Source organism: Corvus kubaryi, unplaced genomic scaffold (assembly GCF_017639235.1).
Source record: "Corvus kubaryi isolate FWS band 111438036 unplaced genomic scaffold, C.kubaryi_AGA036_p1.0 37179, whole genome shotgun sequence".
Taxonomy (NCBI): domain Eukaryota; kingdom Metazoa; phylum Chordata; class Aves; order Passeriformes; family Corvidae; genus Corvus; species Corvus kubaryi.
In genome coordinates this window covers 240,756-254,109 of record NW_024581049.1, presented here as the reverse complement: position 1 = coordinate 254,109, position 13,354 = coordinate 240,756, and the positions used below count along the sequence as shown (strand labels likewise).

General features: G+C 56.5%; 1 protein-coding gene across 1 annotated transcript; it reads left to right on the top strand.

The window, feature by feature from the left end:
* The first annotated feature begins 6 nt into the window (after positions 1–6).
* Positions 7–8,935, top strand: TMEM200B (transmembrane protein 200B). The gene is made up of 2 exons (XM_042021922.1): positions 7–116; positions 7,160–8,935. Exon 2 carries the CDS (start codon positions 7,183–7,185, stop codon positions 8,482–8,484), a length of 1,302 nt encoding a protein of 433 aa, XP_041877856.1. The 5' UTR covers positions 7–116; positions 7,160–7,182; the 3' UTR covers positions 8,485–8,935.
* Positions 8,936–13,354: the final 4,419 nt, after the last annotated feature.

Below are 13,354 nucleotides of genomic sequence, written 5' to 3'. Positions count from 1 at the left end.
CTCAGCGCCCCGCCGGCTCCTGCCGCTCCATGGCCCCGGCCGCAGCGGCGGAGCCCAGCGCCCGCCGCCCCCGGGGCACCGGCCCCGGCGGGAGGAACATGGCTCGGCGGCCGCCGGTGAGTGGGGGGACGGCGGGGGGAACACGGACACGGACACACGGCACCGGCCGCACACCCACATCAGCCCCGGGCACACGGACCCCGGGCGGGATGCGCGCCGGGCACCGCGGACACGCAGCACCCGCGGGCACCCGACTGCCGCTGGCACCGGGCACCCCCAGGCCGGCATTGAGCACCCCCGGGCACCCATGGACAGACACCGGGCACCCACGGGCACTGCGCACTGAGGGGCACCGGGCACCCACGGACACGGTGTACCCACAGACACCAGTCTGCTCCCGCAGACCCCGAGCACACGCAGGGACACTCGGACACGCACACGGACTCACACCCGCACATCCACACTCGCATGCACAGCCAGCTGTGCACAGATGTGCACACACACACTCCTATGCAAGCCCGCACAGGAGCACATGCGCCTTCACACGGCCAAAACCCGGGAGCTGGGCAGAATTGCCCAATCCCAGCACTTTTTGCTGTTCCCGGGGCTCCTGGCAGAGGGCTGGGGCGAGGAGTGGCCCCACAGCTCATCCCCACGCAGGGTTTGATGTAGAGACTCGAGAGAGGAGAAATGGGTGGAAATTATCCCAGTAGATCCGGGAGTTTGGGATCGGGAGGGCCTGTGGGCACAAGGGGCTCAGCTTTGTGGTGTGGAGGGGTCAGCGACCGCAGCCGGACCAGCGGCTCCGTCTCACCTCTAGGTGGGTTTGGATCCTTATTCACGAAATCAGGGAGATGTGTCTTTTGCAGGGTAAAGAGTAGGGGAGATGGAGGGTTTAAAAAGCTGGAGGTAAGGGTGATGCCAGCTGGGAATACAGCTGGGAACTTAATTGCTTGCAGGCCAAGTGGGATGTGGGCCTGTGGAGTGGGAGATGGGATCTGTGTGTCTGTACCCCCTGGATAACTTGGGCCATGCCTGGGAGCAGGGAGGCAGCCCCCGAGACTCCGTCCCTCCCTTCCCGCCTCCCTCCGTGCTGGTAGGGATTTTTCAAAGGAGCAGCAGGGAAGGTGCCAAATTCAGAAAGAGTTTGGTCCTAATTCCCTGGAAATCCCAGCCTATGGATTTTTTCTTTACTGTCTTTCCTTTTCTCTTGGCCGCAAGGATTTGCAAGGTGCTTGGCCACAGCCTGCATCCTTGGCTGCCCTGCCACCCCACATCACTTCCCAGAGGCAGGAATTCTCCCAGGAAATCCCTCTGAGCCCCTCACTCCTCCCCCTCCTCCAAGCGAGCAAAGAGCTGCCATTAGAAATCCGCTCTCCATTTAAATTTAGATGTCTGCATTATCTTGAATTTGGATTTATTAATTATTTGCATTTGGTTCCTATCAAAAAAGTTGAGCAATGCAGATGTCCTGATTTCGGCATTGGCTTGGGGGAGAAACACCAAATTTGCGGCATTTCCATTGTCTCCTTAGACAATGGCCCATCAGAAGCAGCCGGGAATTACGTTCCCGATCCCATCGAAGGGATCTGACATGTCAGAGTTAAGCATCATCCAAGTTGCGTGAGCTCCTCGCCATGGGTGACTGCAGCTCATTTCCCAGCCGTGGAGATTAGTCTAATTAGCAGAGCAAATCTGGGTAAGGCAAGCGCTGGTAATTAGTAATCAGTGGGATGTTTCCACACACTTTCTTTTGCCTGAGGGGTGAGAGGCGTTTAGAGCATGGCCCCGTTTTTTAGGAGCAGGGAGGAGTTTGGAGAAGTCAAGGGGAATGGAGCTGGAGCTACTGGTGGCACTGGCGGCTCTCACTCCTCACATCCCATTTGCCCATCAGGATCTTCTGCCTGCGGTCACACACAGGGTGGAAAGCAAAGGGAGAGACCCGCATGTCCCCAAACCACCCCAGCACCATCTTTCCCTGGATCATATTCCAAGTGACAGCAGTACCCTTGGTGGCTCCTGACTGCTGTCTGGGATGTGTGGCCTGATGATGGGAAGCTGGTGCCGATGCTTCTGCAGGTGTGGGGGTGATGCCTCTGTTGACAGGTGCTTGGTGGAGGTGGTTGTGCATTAACCCCTCCTCCATCCCATCCTTCACCTGGGAAAACCGAGGTCTCCACTGCTGTGGAGAGAGGCATAAAGGGCCCTTCTGACCTTTGGGTTGACACTCCCAAGGTCTTCTGTGCCGCAGCAAAGGTGAAAATCTGTCACAGCCCCCATGAGACTCCCAGTTTGGGACCAGAAAGTGATTTTCACTGTGAAGGGGGAAAATCCTTCCCATGCTGTGGTAATTAGTGTTACTGAATTTATGTGGAAGCTTCTGTGAGGGAACTTAATTGTGGTTGATTAACAGGTGTCCCCAGCTAAGGCTGGAGCTGGAGCCACAGATTTTGTCACTGCATTGGGAACATGCTTGTGCCACATTCACACAGGGAGGTTTTATCCCTCGGGAATGAGCCTGGGGGAGGCTCCGGACTGGGAGTTGCCAGTGGGTGCTGGGGTGGTGACAGGGTTTGCTCCAGCTGGGAGACCCCCCAGAAAAATGTCTGGCAGATTTTTCTCCTATTCCCTCCCTCTGAGACCTTTATGTGTAGCCAAGGAGGGGAATTTGAAGTGAACTCAGAAAACCAGGAAAGGAGGAGGCACCGCAGAGCTGGGGATATGGGGGCTCAGACCATCCCGAGTATCCAGCACGAGGGATGCACCGTGCACTGGGATCACTGCTGCTCCCCTGCTGGCCTTGGCTTTGGTCTCCTGCAGCCAGGATGGGAGATGGGATGGGGAAGGAGCTGGTGCCTGGGTGCTGCTCCTGTGGTCCCCTACTGCCCCGTGCTGGGGGCGGCATTGGAGGCTGGGCTGAAAAGGAGTTATTTTTAAGCATCACATCTCAGCGCAGACTGTCATTCCCATTCTCCGTACCTTCCCGGTGGGTGGGAGAGCTGGGGGGGCTCCAGCAGCTCGACACAGCCTCATACCCAGAAGATCTGGGCTGCCTGGTTCCCCTTTCCTCATGGAGAGGAATCTGAGGGAGCTCAGACATCACAGGCTTGGATGTCACAGGCTCCCCAGGGCTTGGATGAGGCAGAGGGGGCTGGGCTATGCTCACTGGTTTGGGGTCTCACCCATCACCGTGGCCGTTAGACACACTGCAAGCTTTGCTGGCTGATTCAGCAGTGAATTGCAAAATTAGTTTACTCCCAATATCAGGAGAGGATCTTAAAGTCACAGTATTTTTGGAAAAGAAAAGGAAAACTGAGGTGTTTTCTGTTTGTTTGGTGTTTCTCAGGTGTTCATTACAGCCGGGGCTGCTCCTGTGCCAGCTCCCGGGGTGATGCCCTGCAGAGGACCCATGGGATGGGATCCTACATCCAGGGTGGGATCCTGGGTGCAGAATGGGATCATGCCCCACAGTTGGGCAACGCAGCCTGGGATGGGGTATGACAGCAGTGGGAACACTCTCCCCAGGGAGATGCTGGCTTTTAATTCCCTTCTATGTGGTGGAGGCTGTCCCGCAGTGAGGCCCTTTCCAGGTGTGAGCCAAGGAAAATAAAAAGCTCCTGGAAGGATAACTGGCAAGAGGGATAAACCCGCAAGGGGAAGGCCCTCAGAGCTGCCTGCACTTGGCCCTTTTCAGTATGGCATTTCTGCATCTCCAGCCCATCACTGAGCTGGGTGGCACCTCCTGTGGCACAGGACTGGAGTGGCACTTCCAAACACTGGCACAGCCCCTCATCCAGAGGGAGATTTGGAGGCCAGTTCTGCTTTTTGATAGCCTTTGATGCTGCGAATTCAGGGTGGCAGTGTGGTCATAGCAGGAGCAGAGCATCCCAGGGACACGCAGGGGATGTGAGGATCCCTCTGCGAGAGGGACCCTTCCCAAATTCTGCTTTGCCACCACCCAGCTCTGCTGCTGTCGGATGCATTGGGATTTAGTGTCAAATTTTAGGAGCATCAGTCTGCGAAGGCGGCGGGAGAGGATTGAGGTGGGAGGGTGGAGCCAGCAATGTGCCTTCGTGATGGGGGGGATTAGAGAAATATTTGGGTTTATTTTAATGCCAGGCTTATTGCGGGGATTGGGAGCTTAACCTGGCAGCAGAGCAGCGCTCATCCCGCTTCAGAACGACGTTTACAGTTCCATACTGTCATTCCATACTGTCATTCCTTCCCGCCGGGAATCAAAACCTCAGAGCTGGTCCTGGTGAGCCACAAATGCCTCCGGGCTGGAGGGAGGTGGCCAGGAATGCCAAGCCACTGCCTGTCCCCAGCACGGGGCCGGGCTGTCCCCGTGCTCCGGCAGCACCCCCAGGAGCCCCGTTCCTGCTCTCCGAGCTGCTCCAACGTGGGATTAATCCATCCGCGGGAGTGTCAGCGGCTGTGGGGTGCAGGAGGGGATGGCAGCGCTGGGTTCTGTATTTTTTTTAATTTCTTTTTTTTTTTAAAGGGTTATATAACCTTGGGGATTCTATTAATAAAAATAATGGTTTTGAACTCTGGGAACAGCCAGCCCCAGCAATGAGCAAGGAAATGCTCCAAGTTCAGAACATGGCAGCGTGGAGATAAGGGACAGGCACTTTGGGCAGGAATAGTGGCCGGGGCTACAGAGGGGATTCCCTGCCTGAGGCAGATTCGTGGCATCTGCCTGTCCCTCCTGCCAGCAGCTCCGTGCCCGTGGCCAGGGATAAAGAGAGGAGGTGGGAAGGAGGTTGTTTCAGCCCCAGCATGGTCTGGACCCTGTGGATGTGGGGTGGGTGGGCACCTCTCATCCTCCTGCTCCCCATCCTAAGCAGCCTGAGATGAACCCCAGACTGTATCCAGTGCAAAAGTGTGGCAAGGGCAGCCTGGTGCAGCCCAGGTGAACATCACCTGGACCCAAAGCATTGCCCTGGATGGGATCCAGGGGATGCTCAATGTCCTCACAGGCAGGACCTCAGGGATGCTTGTTGTCCCCATGGGATGCTCTTTGTCCCCACAGGTGGGACACCAGGGATGCTCCTGTCCCTGTGGACACTGGCCTTGATTCCACAGGGTGGGTTAGAGAGGAAAACAGCAGAACTGGGGTTAAAGAAGCATGGCTGAGATTCTGGAATAAACCAGGGGGTGCCTGGTGTGAGTGAGTTTGGGGTCATGAGCCGTGAGGGTTTCATATTCCCCCCCCAGCAGTGTCCAAGGCTTTCTCTTGCAATGTAGGGGGTCATTCTCTTTTTAATTCCTAAGTAGCCAGCAAGGCATTTAAAGGGTTTGCTATAAAATTAAGAGAGTTCGAAGCTAAGGTGGAAATGGGAGAAAATGGAGACATAACCTAAATCAGGGCATTTGGAGGCAAAAACCCCACAGTCTTTGGGATGTGTTCAAGTGTCCAGTTGTTTCCCTTTAATACCAAAATATTTAAAGCCTCATTTTTCCATTCAGGATGAATGTTGCTTTGGGTTTATTGTGTTTCTCCCTTTGCCATGTGGGATTATCAACTTATTTTCCAGAAAGCCTTAACACCCCACTCAGCAGTGGCCTGGGGTTTGGTCTGGTTTTTTTGGGACTTCATTTTTTTTCCCTTTAAATCTCCCTTACTCAAGTAGTCACAGCTTGACAGCTTTGTGCCAGGAACAAGCTGTCATCCTGGAACTCGTATCTTTTAATTCCTTCCCTCTGATGCTAATAACACCTTAAGATGATTAACTGGGAAAAAAAAAATGTAGTATTTTTCTGCTGTTTGGATGCTGGTCACTGGCTCTAGGCACTTCATTCATCTCGGGGAGTAAAATTGGAGAGGTCACCACTCTCCTCCCGCAGGGTTCTCCTTGGGTTTAGTTTCTGGACTTGAATTGCTGAATGTCCATGATTCCGTGTTGTCCAAATGCTTTTCTTGACAGTTTAAGATGAATTGGGGTGAGAAGCCCCCTCCCACAGCATCCCTTGGCTGGGGGCCACCCTGCAGCTCTCCCTGCTCACATCCCCTTTGGGATGTTCCTTTGGGAACCGCCTGGGCAGCATTCCCTTGCTGGCAGTGCCCAGAGACACAGGAGAGTGCACGGACACTCCGTCCTGCCCCAGCCCCACTGCCAGCCATGCTGGGCACGCAGCACCGCACTGCGAGGACACGGATTCCTGTCAGCATGAGCTTATTTATATTTTTTTAAAGATGTTTTTGGTCTGGGACATGTTCAAGGCCTGTTTTAGCTTCCCAGGGTTCCACTTATCCCAGGCACAATGGTGCCAGCCCAGCTGATGCTTCCCACCAGGCTGGTCACCGGCTGTGTTGGGCAGCAGCTTCCACACCTTTTTGCTTGTCTAGGAAATAAAGTTCTGGATAAAATGACACACCATGCACTGTAAATCCCTGTAAATCCCTAGATGTGGAGTTTGGTGTTGGTGTGTGTGAGGGTGGGATCCTGGGGATGCACTGAGCAGGTCAGGGGAAATAGGAGACAGCATAAAATTGGGGAAAAAAACTCTTTTAGCTTAAATTCTCCATGGATTGGTGGGTCCTGCCATCTGATGAGTGGCTTGATATTGGTTTAGGTTGTGCTTGGATCATCACTCACAGGGCCCTGGGTGGTGCGGCTGTGTCAGACCTTTCATTTGGGTTTCCAGGTGCCTCAGTTTCCCCCGAAGATGAATAAAGAGCCCCTTCCCTCGCTGCTCTTGTGGCAGACTGGGGGTGGCACCTTCTCAGGTGTCACAGGACTGGGGTGACCCAGGACAGGTCCCTTGGGCCCCGATGCCAGCGATGGCTCTGTGCTGGATGTGGCACAGCTGTCCTCACTTCCTGCACAGCTCAGGGGTTTAGAGGGATGAATCTGAGGGCTTTGGGAGTGTGGTTGGAAGGGGCTCCTCAGCCCTTCACTCCTGAGTGGGGAGAGAGAAGTGACCTGAGGAAAGAGGGGAGCAATGGGGCAGAGCAAAGCTGCTGGTCCCTGACCGGTGTCACCTGCGGGCTCGGTGTCCTTGTGCTCCCGGCATCCCCTGCTCCTGGTGTCCCTGTGCCGTCCATGTTCCCAGCACCCCCATGCTCCCAGTGTCCCTGTGGTCCCCGTGCTCCAGCATTCTGGGCACACAGACCCCCAGTGACGCCTGCTCACCTTTTTCTCCTTCCGTCCTGCAGGAATTGCGGCTGAGCCAGAGACGATGACTGCGGAGAGCGCCGAATCCAACGGGCCCATGCGGGAGCCGGAGCAGGGGGGCCCCAAGGTGCCGGTGCCCCCTGTCCCACCGCGGCGCCGGGGCCGCCGCCTGCGGCGCAAGCCCCCGATGGAGCCCCCGCTGAAGGGGCAGCTCCGCATGCGCTCACCCGCAGGAGCCTTCGTCATGGTGGGCATCTCGGTGGTGCTGGTGGGCATGACCATTGCCGTGGTGGGCTACTGGCCTCACCGGGGACATGGGGGCACCGGGGCCAGCGCGGGGAACACCAGTGTGGTGGGGGACATGAGGAGGGAGGTGGCGGCCGGGCGCCACGTGCCCCACAGCGAGAAGCTGAAGCTGGTCGGCCCCGTCATCATGGGCATCGGGCTCTTCATCTTCATCTGCGCCAACACGATGCTGTATGAGAACAGGGACATGGAGACCCGGCAGCTGATGCAGAAGGGGCTCTACGGCCTGGCAGTGGGGCTGCCCGAGGGGACCAGCCCCGAGGATGGCCACTGCCAGCACGGGGACAGCCAGCCCGTCCACAAGGTCAACGCTGAGTGTGTGGAGGGCTGTTACCAGGTGGACCTGTCCTGCCAGCCCTGTCCTGGCCCTGGCAGCAAGTGGTCCGACTGCTACGGCCCCAACAGGCTCCAGACCATGGCCGAGTTCCTGCAGCACCCAGCAGCTTCCCCTGCGGCCTCTCCCCATGGTCTCCGCTCCACTGAGGTCAACCTGAGCCTCCCGTGCCGTGCCGGAGCCGAGTCCCTCCTGTCCTCGGCCGTTGGGGCCCTGGCACTGCCCATCATCAAGCTCAACAACTGCTTGCTGGACGGGGCAGCACGGGCGGCTGGCGGGAGGGCAGAGAGGGGCCCTGCTGAGCATCCCCCCAAAACACCACAGCTCTCCCGGGCTCCGCTTTCCATCGGTGACAGCACCGCGCCCTGCGGCCAGGACGGTGGCGGTGGTGATGGTGGTGGTGGCCACATTGTCATCAACATGGGTGGTGGCTGTCCCGACGCGGAGCCGCTGGTGGAGCTCAGCCCCGATGTGCACCTCCACATCCCGGGACATTCCAAATCCCTGGACCTTGGCCGGCCGGGGGTGCTGCTGGTGGCCCCCATCAAGGACCGCAAGAACCGGAGCTGGCCCCGGCTGGACCACGTCAGCCTGGTGGGCTTCGCCAAACTGGAAAGTACTGGCGAGTCCTCGGACCGGCTGCTGGAGCCCAGTGAGCCCCCAAGTCGGGGTGAGCCCCGACCCAGCTCCTGGGTAGTGGGGATGGAGCAGGGCACGCGAGTCTGATGTCCCCAACACCTCTGGGGACTGTAACAACATCCCAGTCCCTCATCCTGGCCCCCAGCACCCACCAGCAACCCCAAAACCCCACATCCAGGGGTGTTTGGGGGTGGCATTTTTAAGCTGATGCCAAGAGGAAGATCCTGACCCTCTGCTCCTGGGGGAGGATTTGCCTAGGGTGGGATGTCCTTCACGGTGGATGCCCTTGGCCTTACAAGCCCTTCTCCTGGTGGCTTTTCTGGAGGAGTCCTCACTTTGAGACCCCACGCAAATTGTGGGATGGGGACATGGGGGCGGGTGAAGCTCACCAGCCCCCACAGCACTTTATTTCAGCAGGGTTGGGGTGGGGAGATGCTTTGGGGGGTGGTGTCCCCTTGTCCAGCCTCAACCCACCGGAAAATTTGCTTGGCCAGAGCACATAGGCCCAGCAGGGCTATTAAATATTATCTGGATGCCATGTGGTCCTGCCTTGCCTCCTCCTATTGCCCGTGGGATGCTGGGGAGGGGCAGCGCCTGCAGCAGTGGGTCCAGAGGGTCTGTGAGAACTTGTGCCTCCACCCAGGCTCCACTGAAGAAGGGATGCTCCGTAACCAGCTGCTCAGCATCCACAGGATGAGGGGATAAGCTCAAGGTTTGGAGTTTTTATGGAGAGAAGGGATGCAAAAGGCGCCCGGGGAGCTGCAGGCAGCGAGCGAGGTGCTGCTGCGCATTCCGAGAGCTTCTCTGTGGATCTGGGTTTGTTTGTGCTGGTTTTTGGTGGGATGAAGGATGCAGGTAGTGGGAGGAAGGGTGTGAAGGGACAGAGAGGTGGGCGAGTGTCAGTGCTGATTTTGCCAGGTCCTGTTTGGTGTCGTGGTGTTACTCAGTGGCTGCTGGATGCAGAACAGGAGCTGTATGGGATGAGGCCAGAGAGGTGGCCTCGGCACTGGGGTGGATTCCTGGAGAAAAGGGAGCTGGGGGTTCATCCCATCCCTTCTTACTCCCTCCAGCTCTCTCTTGGGCAGGAGGAGCCCTGGGATGCTGGGGGTGTGGAAGGATGGATTGGAGCGATAGGATGAGGACAGCTCTGCTCTCCAGCAACTCAGGAGGCTTCAAAATGGCTGTGGCAGCCTAGATGGGATCTTTGCCTTTTGCTTTCCCAAAACCAGGGCCTGTTTGAATGGCTGAAATATGTTTTATCTGTATGAAGTATTTGGGGGGTTTTATTCCTGTCTCTGCTTCTCCCTCTCTGGTCTGAACACAGAGTGTCAGACCTTGCAAACTTTGGGGACAATGTCCTTTTCCAGATTGAAACATCCCAGCAAAATCATTTGGAATTTGCCTTTTCTACCCCAGCCCCCTCTTTTCCCAAAAAGCAACCCCCCACAGTGTTTTGGGGTTTTTTTTCTGCTTTACAAGGGAAAGCTCTGTCTGTTTCCAATGCCAGCCCTCCCAGAGAGGTTTGGTTCAGCTTCCCCCTGTGCAGGGAACAGGGATGGGACCAACAGCTGCAGTTTGGGGCCAGTTGCATCCCAAAGGATTCTCCGGGAGTGATACCAGCCTGAGCTCAGCTATTTATTTGGCTGCTTAATCTCAACATTATTTAGGCACTGATTCAATGCAATAAACAGCAACAAGAGAAAGTCACCATCGGGGTCTGCCCTGGAGCAGCATCCCAAGGGAAGTGCCAGAAGGTTGTTTATGTCCAAAAATAACTTTAAATTTGGGCTTAACCAGCTGCAGCCAGAGCTGATGCCGGGCCCTGGGCCATGCTTTGGGAACTGGCAGCAAGAAATTGGAGCCCAAAATGCCACAAGGAGCTGCACCAGAAGCTACTGGATGCTTTTGTTTTCATTTTTCCCCTTCATTTTCTGGCTGGGGCTCAGTCCAACCGTGGGAAATGGCTGGATCACAGGGGAGCTTGCCTGGATCATGTGCCTGCACCAGCATCGTCCTCCTGCCCCATCCTCCTTCCCAGCTCAGCAGCATCCTCCAGGGAAGGCAATTCTGAGTCACACAGGGATCATTTCAAAATGCAAAGCAGCTCGATTAATTAATCTGGCAGGGTGAGAAGACCTGTGCCTTCTCCAGGGAGAGCAGCATCAGTGCATCCCTCACCTTCAGCTCCACCTGTGGACACCTTTTCCAGAGTGTTTGTGGGATTTTAACAGTGCTGGTTTCAGCGGGTGGATGCCGTGTATGCTGTCCTCCCAGTGTGCTGGGAATAAACTGGGCAGGGATGAGGCTGGGTTAGAAACAGAAATTAAAAGAGAAAGTAGAAGTATACACCCTGGATAGAACCCTCCGTTGACTGCTTGGCTACAGAGCTGTGAAGTGGAACAATCCTGGAAGCCCTGGAGATCGCACACTCGCAGTCTCTGAAGGGCAGTGCTTGGTGGTACCTTCTGTCCTGCTCAGAACAGGCTGGATACACTCTGGATTAAATATCCAGCTGTTGGCACCCCCCGGGGTATCCCACTCCAGGAGGTGGCCATTGCAGGAGGAGATTTCTACCAACAGAAGGGGGATTTCATCAAAAACACCGGCAAGGAAAACTGGGGGATTGTCCCCAACACCAATGTGTCCAGGCTGACGAGGACTGACCCCGGGGGTCCCTCGGACCAGAGGGTGGAATTTGGAGAGACCAATTGCCCTCACCACCAAGGGACCTCAGCTGGTGAATGGCTACAGGACAGCTTAGTTTGGGCCAAAAATGGATAAAATGTGGAAAATGAATTGAGGGAGCCACTGCCACAGGCTGTGTGTGGGAGCTGTGCTCTGGGGAGGTGCAGACCGTGCCGGTGGCTGTTAGAGGGTCTCTCATGCCTAGGGACACCAGCGGGTCTCCAGATTTGCTGCTGGGACACCTCTGTCCCCAGGGAGCACAACAACCACAGCTGGGGACAATCACTCCCTGATCCTGCTCAGCTGTTGGCTGGTTGCAGCCCTTTCTCCTCTTCTTCTTCCTCCTCCTCCTCCTCGTCCTCCTCTCCCCGCAGTGAGGCAGGTCACAGCCATGGATCTGCTTGGCCGGAGAGCCTTTCCTTAAGATTTAAAGTCTGTGGGAAGGCGAGGGCTCTGCTCGCAGAGCGCACTTGCAGTACAGCCAGGAGTGAGCGATCCCGGCCGTAAATCTGCCGAGGTGCTGGGAAGATGAAGTGTCGGGGACGGAGTGACCTGTGCTGGGTGAGTGTGGCTTTTGCCCGCCGTGGTTAAGGAGGAGCGGTGTGATGGGGGCGGGTGTGCTCCCCGGCTCTGCAACGCCCTGGCACCTCTCGGCAGGGGGCTGATCTTTGGTGCTTTATTTTAAAAAGGGCAGTAGTGCGATACGAAATGCCTGCCTGCATTAATGAGCCAGCACTGAGCCAAAGGAACCCATCCTAGTGATTCCCGGTACCCAAGGGAGCTGGAATGGGGCTGGAGCTGGGGTGGGTTTGGGGGTAGTTGCCTAATTTTTTTTTCTTTTTTTTTTTTCTGTGGGTTTGGGGGTGTCCTGTACAGGCTCCCTGGCACCCCAGGCTCTGCACATTAATCCTAGTGTAGAAATGGGCTGAGCAATGTGGGATGGATCCCCCTGGGGCTGGTCCTGGGTTGAAAGCCCAGTGTTGTCAGTGTCCATGTGATGTGTCCTGACAGCCGAACACTGGCACAGGGCTGGAGCCCAAGTCTCTGGGGCTTTGGCTAGGAGCCCATCAGGGACCACTGCCCATGCTGGGGGCAAAAAGCAAAAGATGCCCATGGATCTGTAGGAGTCCTGCAGTGGTGCTTCCTTGGGGGGTTGGGGACGGAGCAGGGATGAATCCAAGGCCATTGACCCAGCTGCTGCAGGGCCTGAGGTCACTCCCCACCTGGTTTTGGCTTTTCTTTCATGCCTCAGTTTCCCCAGTGATGGAGCTCAGAGCTGAGCTCAGCATGTCCAACCTGGCCCATTGTCAATGTAATTCCTCTTTGACCTTTCAACCCTGTTTATCTCAGACCCTGGGATGAACAACCCTGGGCTCTCTCAGCTGGAAGTGATGGAGTTGCCCTGCTGCTGCCTGGCTCCCACAGCAATTCCCCCTGGAGCCCTCAGAGCAGCCCTGATCCTCTGGGAACACGACTGGCTGCTGAGCCCCCAAAACAGGAGAAACAGCCTAAAAATAGCCTGGGCTGGAACAAGCTGGAGACTGAAGGGGAACGTTCTCCTCCTGATGTGACAGCTGCTCCTGAGTTCCAGGATGGAGACACGAGGAAGGACCAGGGATGGGTGATGAAGGGAAGCGACTTTTGTGGCTTCTTCCTGAAGCATGGGATCTCCAAGACAGAGTCGTTGCCTTTCATGTGGGATCTGGGGGCTGGAGCTGGTGCGGGGCCACCCAGGAGCACGGACTCAGCCCACCAGGAGCTGCTGCCTCCTGCACGGCTGGGACAAGGGATTGGGGTTTTATTTATTTGCATCTGGATTGCCATGGTGTTTGTTTGCCTAATATTTTCCGTTGCTTGTAGCCAGACAAAATGCCACAGGCAGCATTTACCACACCCTCTCCTGCTCTGGCTGTGAGGGGGATAAAGGCACCCTGGGTTTGGGACACCCACCCAGAGGGGCTGGAAGGGGGGAGGTCTCCTGGGATGGCCCCAGACAGTGCAGGATCGTGGCTGAGCATCGAGGTGGGTATTTACTGTCCCTGCACTTGTACCCTGAGGGAAATGAGCTGAAGACACTTTTCCCCTGGGCATTTGGGATGGGGTTCAGCATCCCCTGTGCTGGGCTGTCCCTTCACTGGCGATGGCAACACTCCTGCCCAGCAAAGTGCCGTGGTTTGGGTGGATGGGCAATCCCTGGTGCCACTGATGTCCCTGCAGTGTGTCCAGGACAGGGATGTGCCAGAAGCCCCTTGGGAACCATCAGGCCCATGTC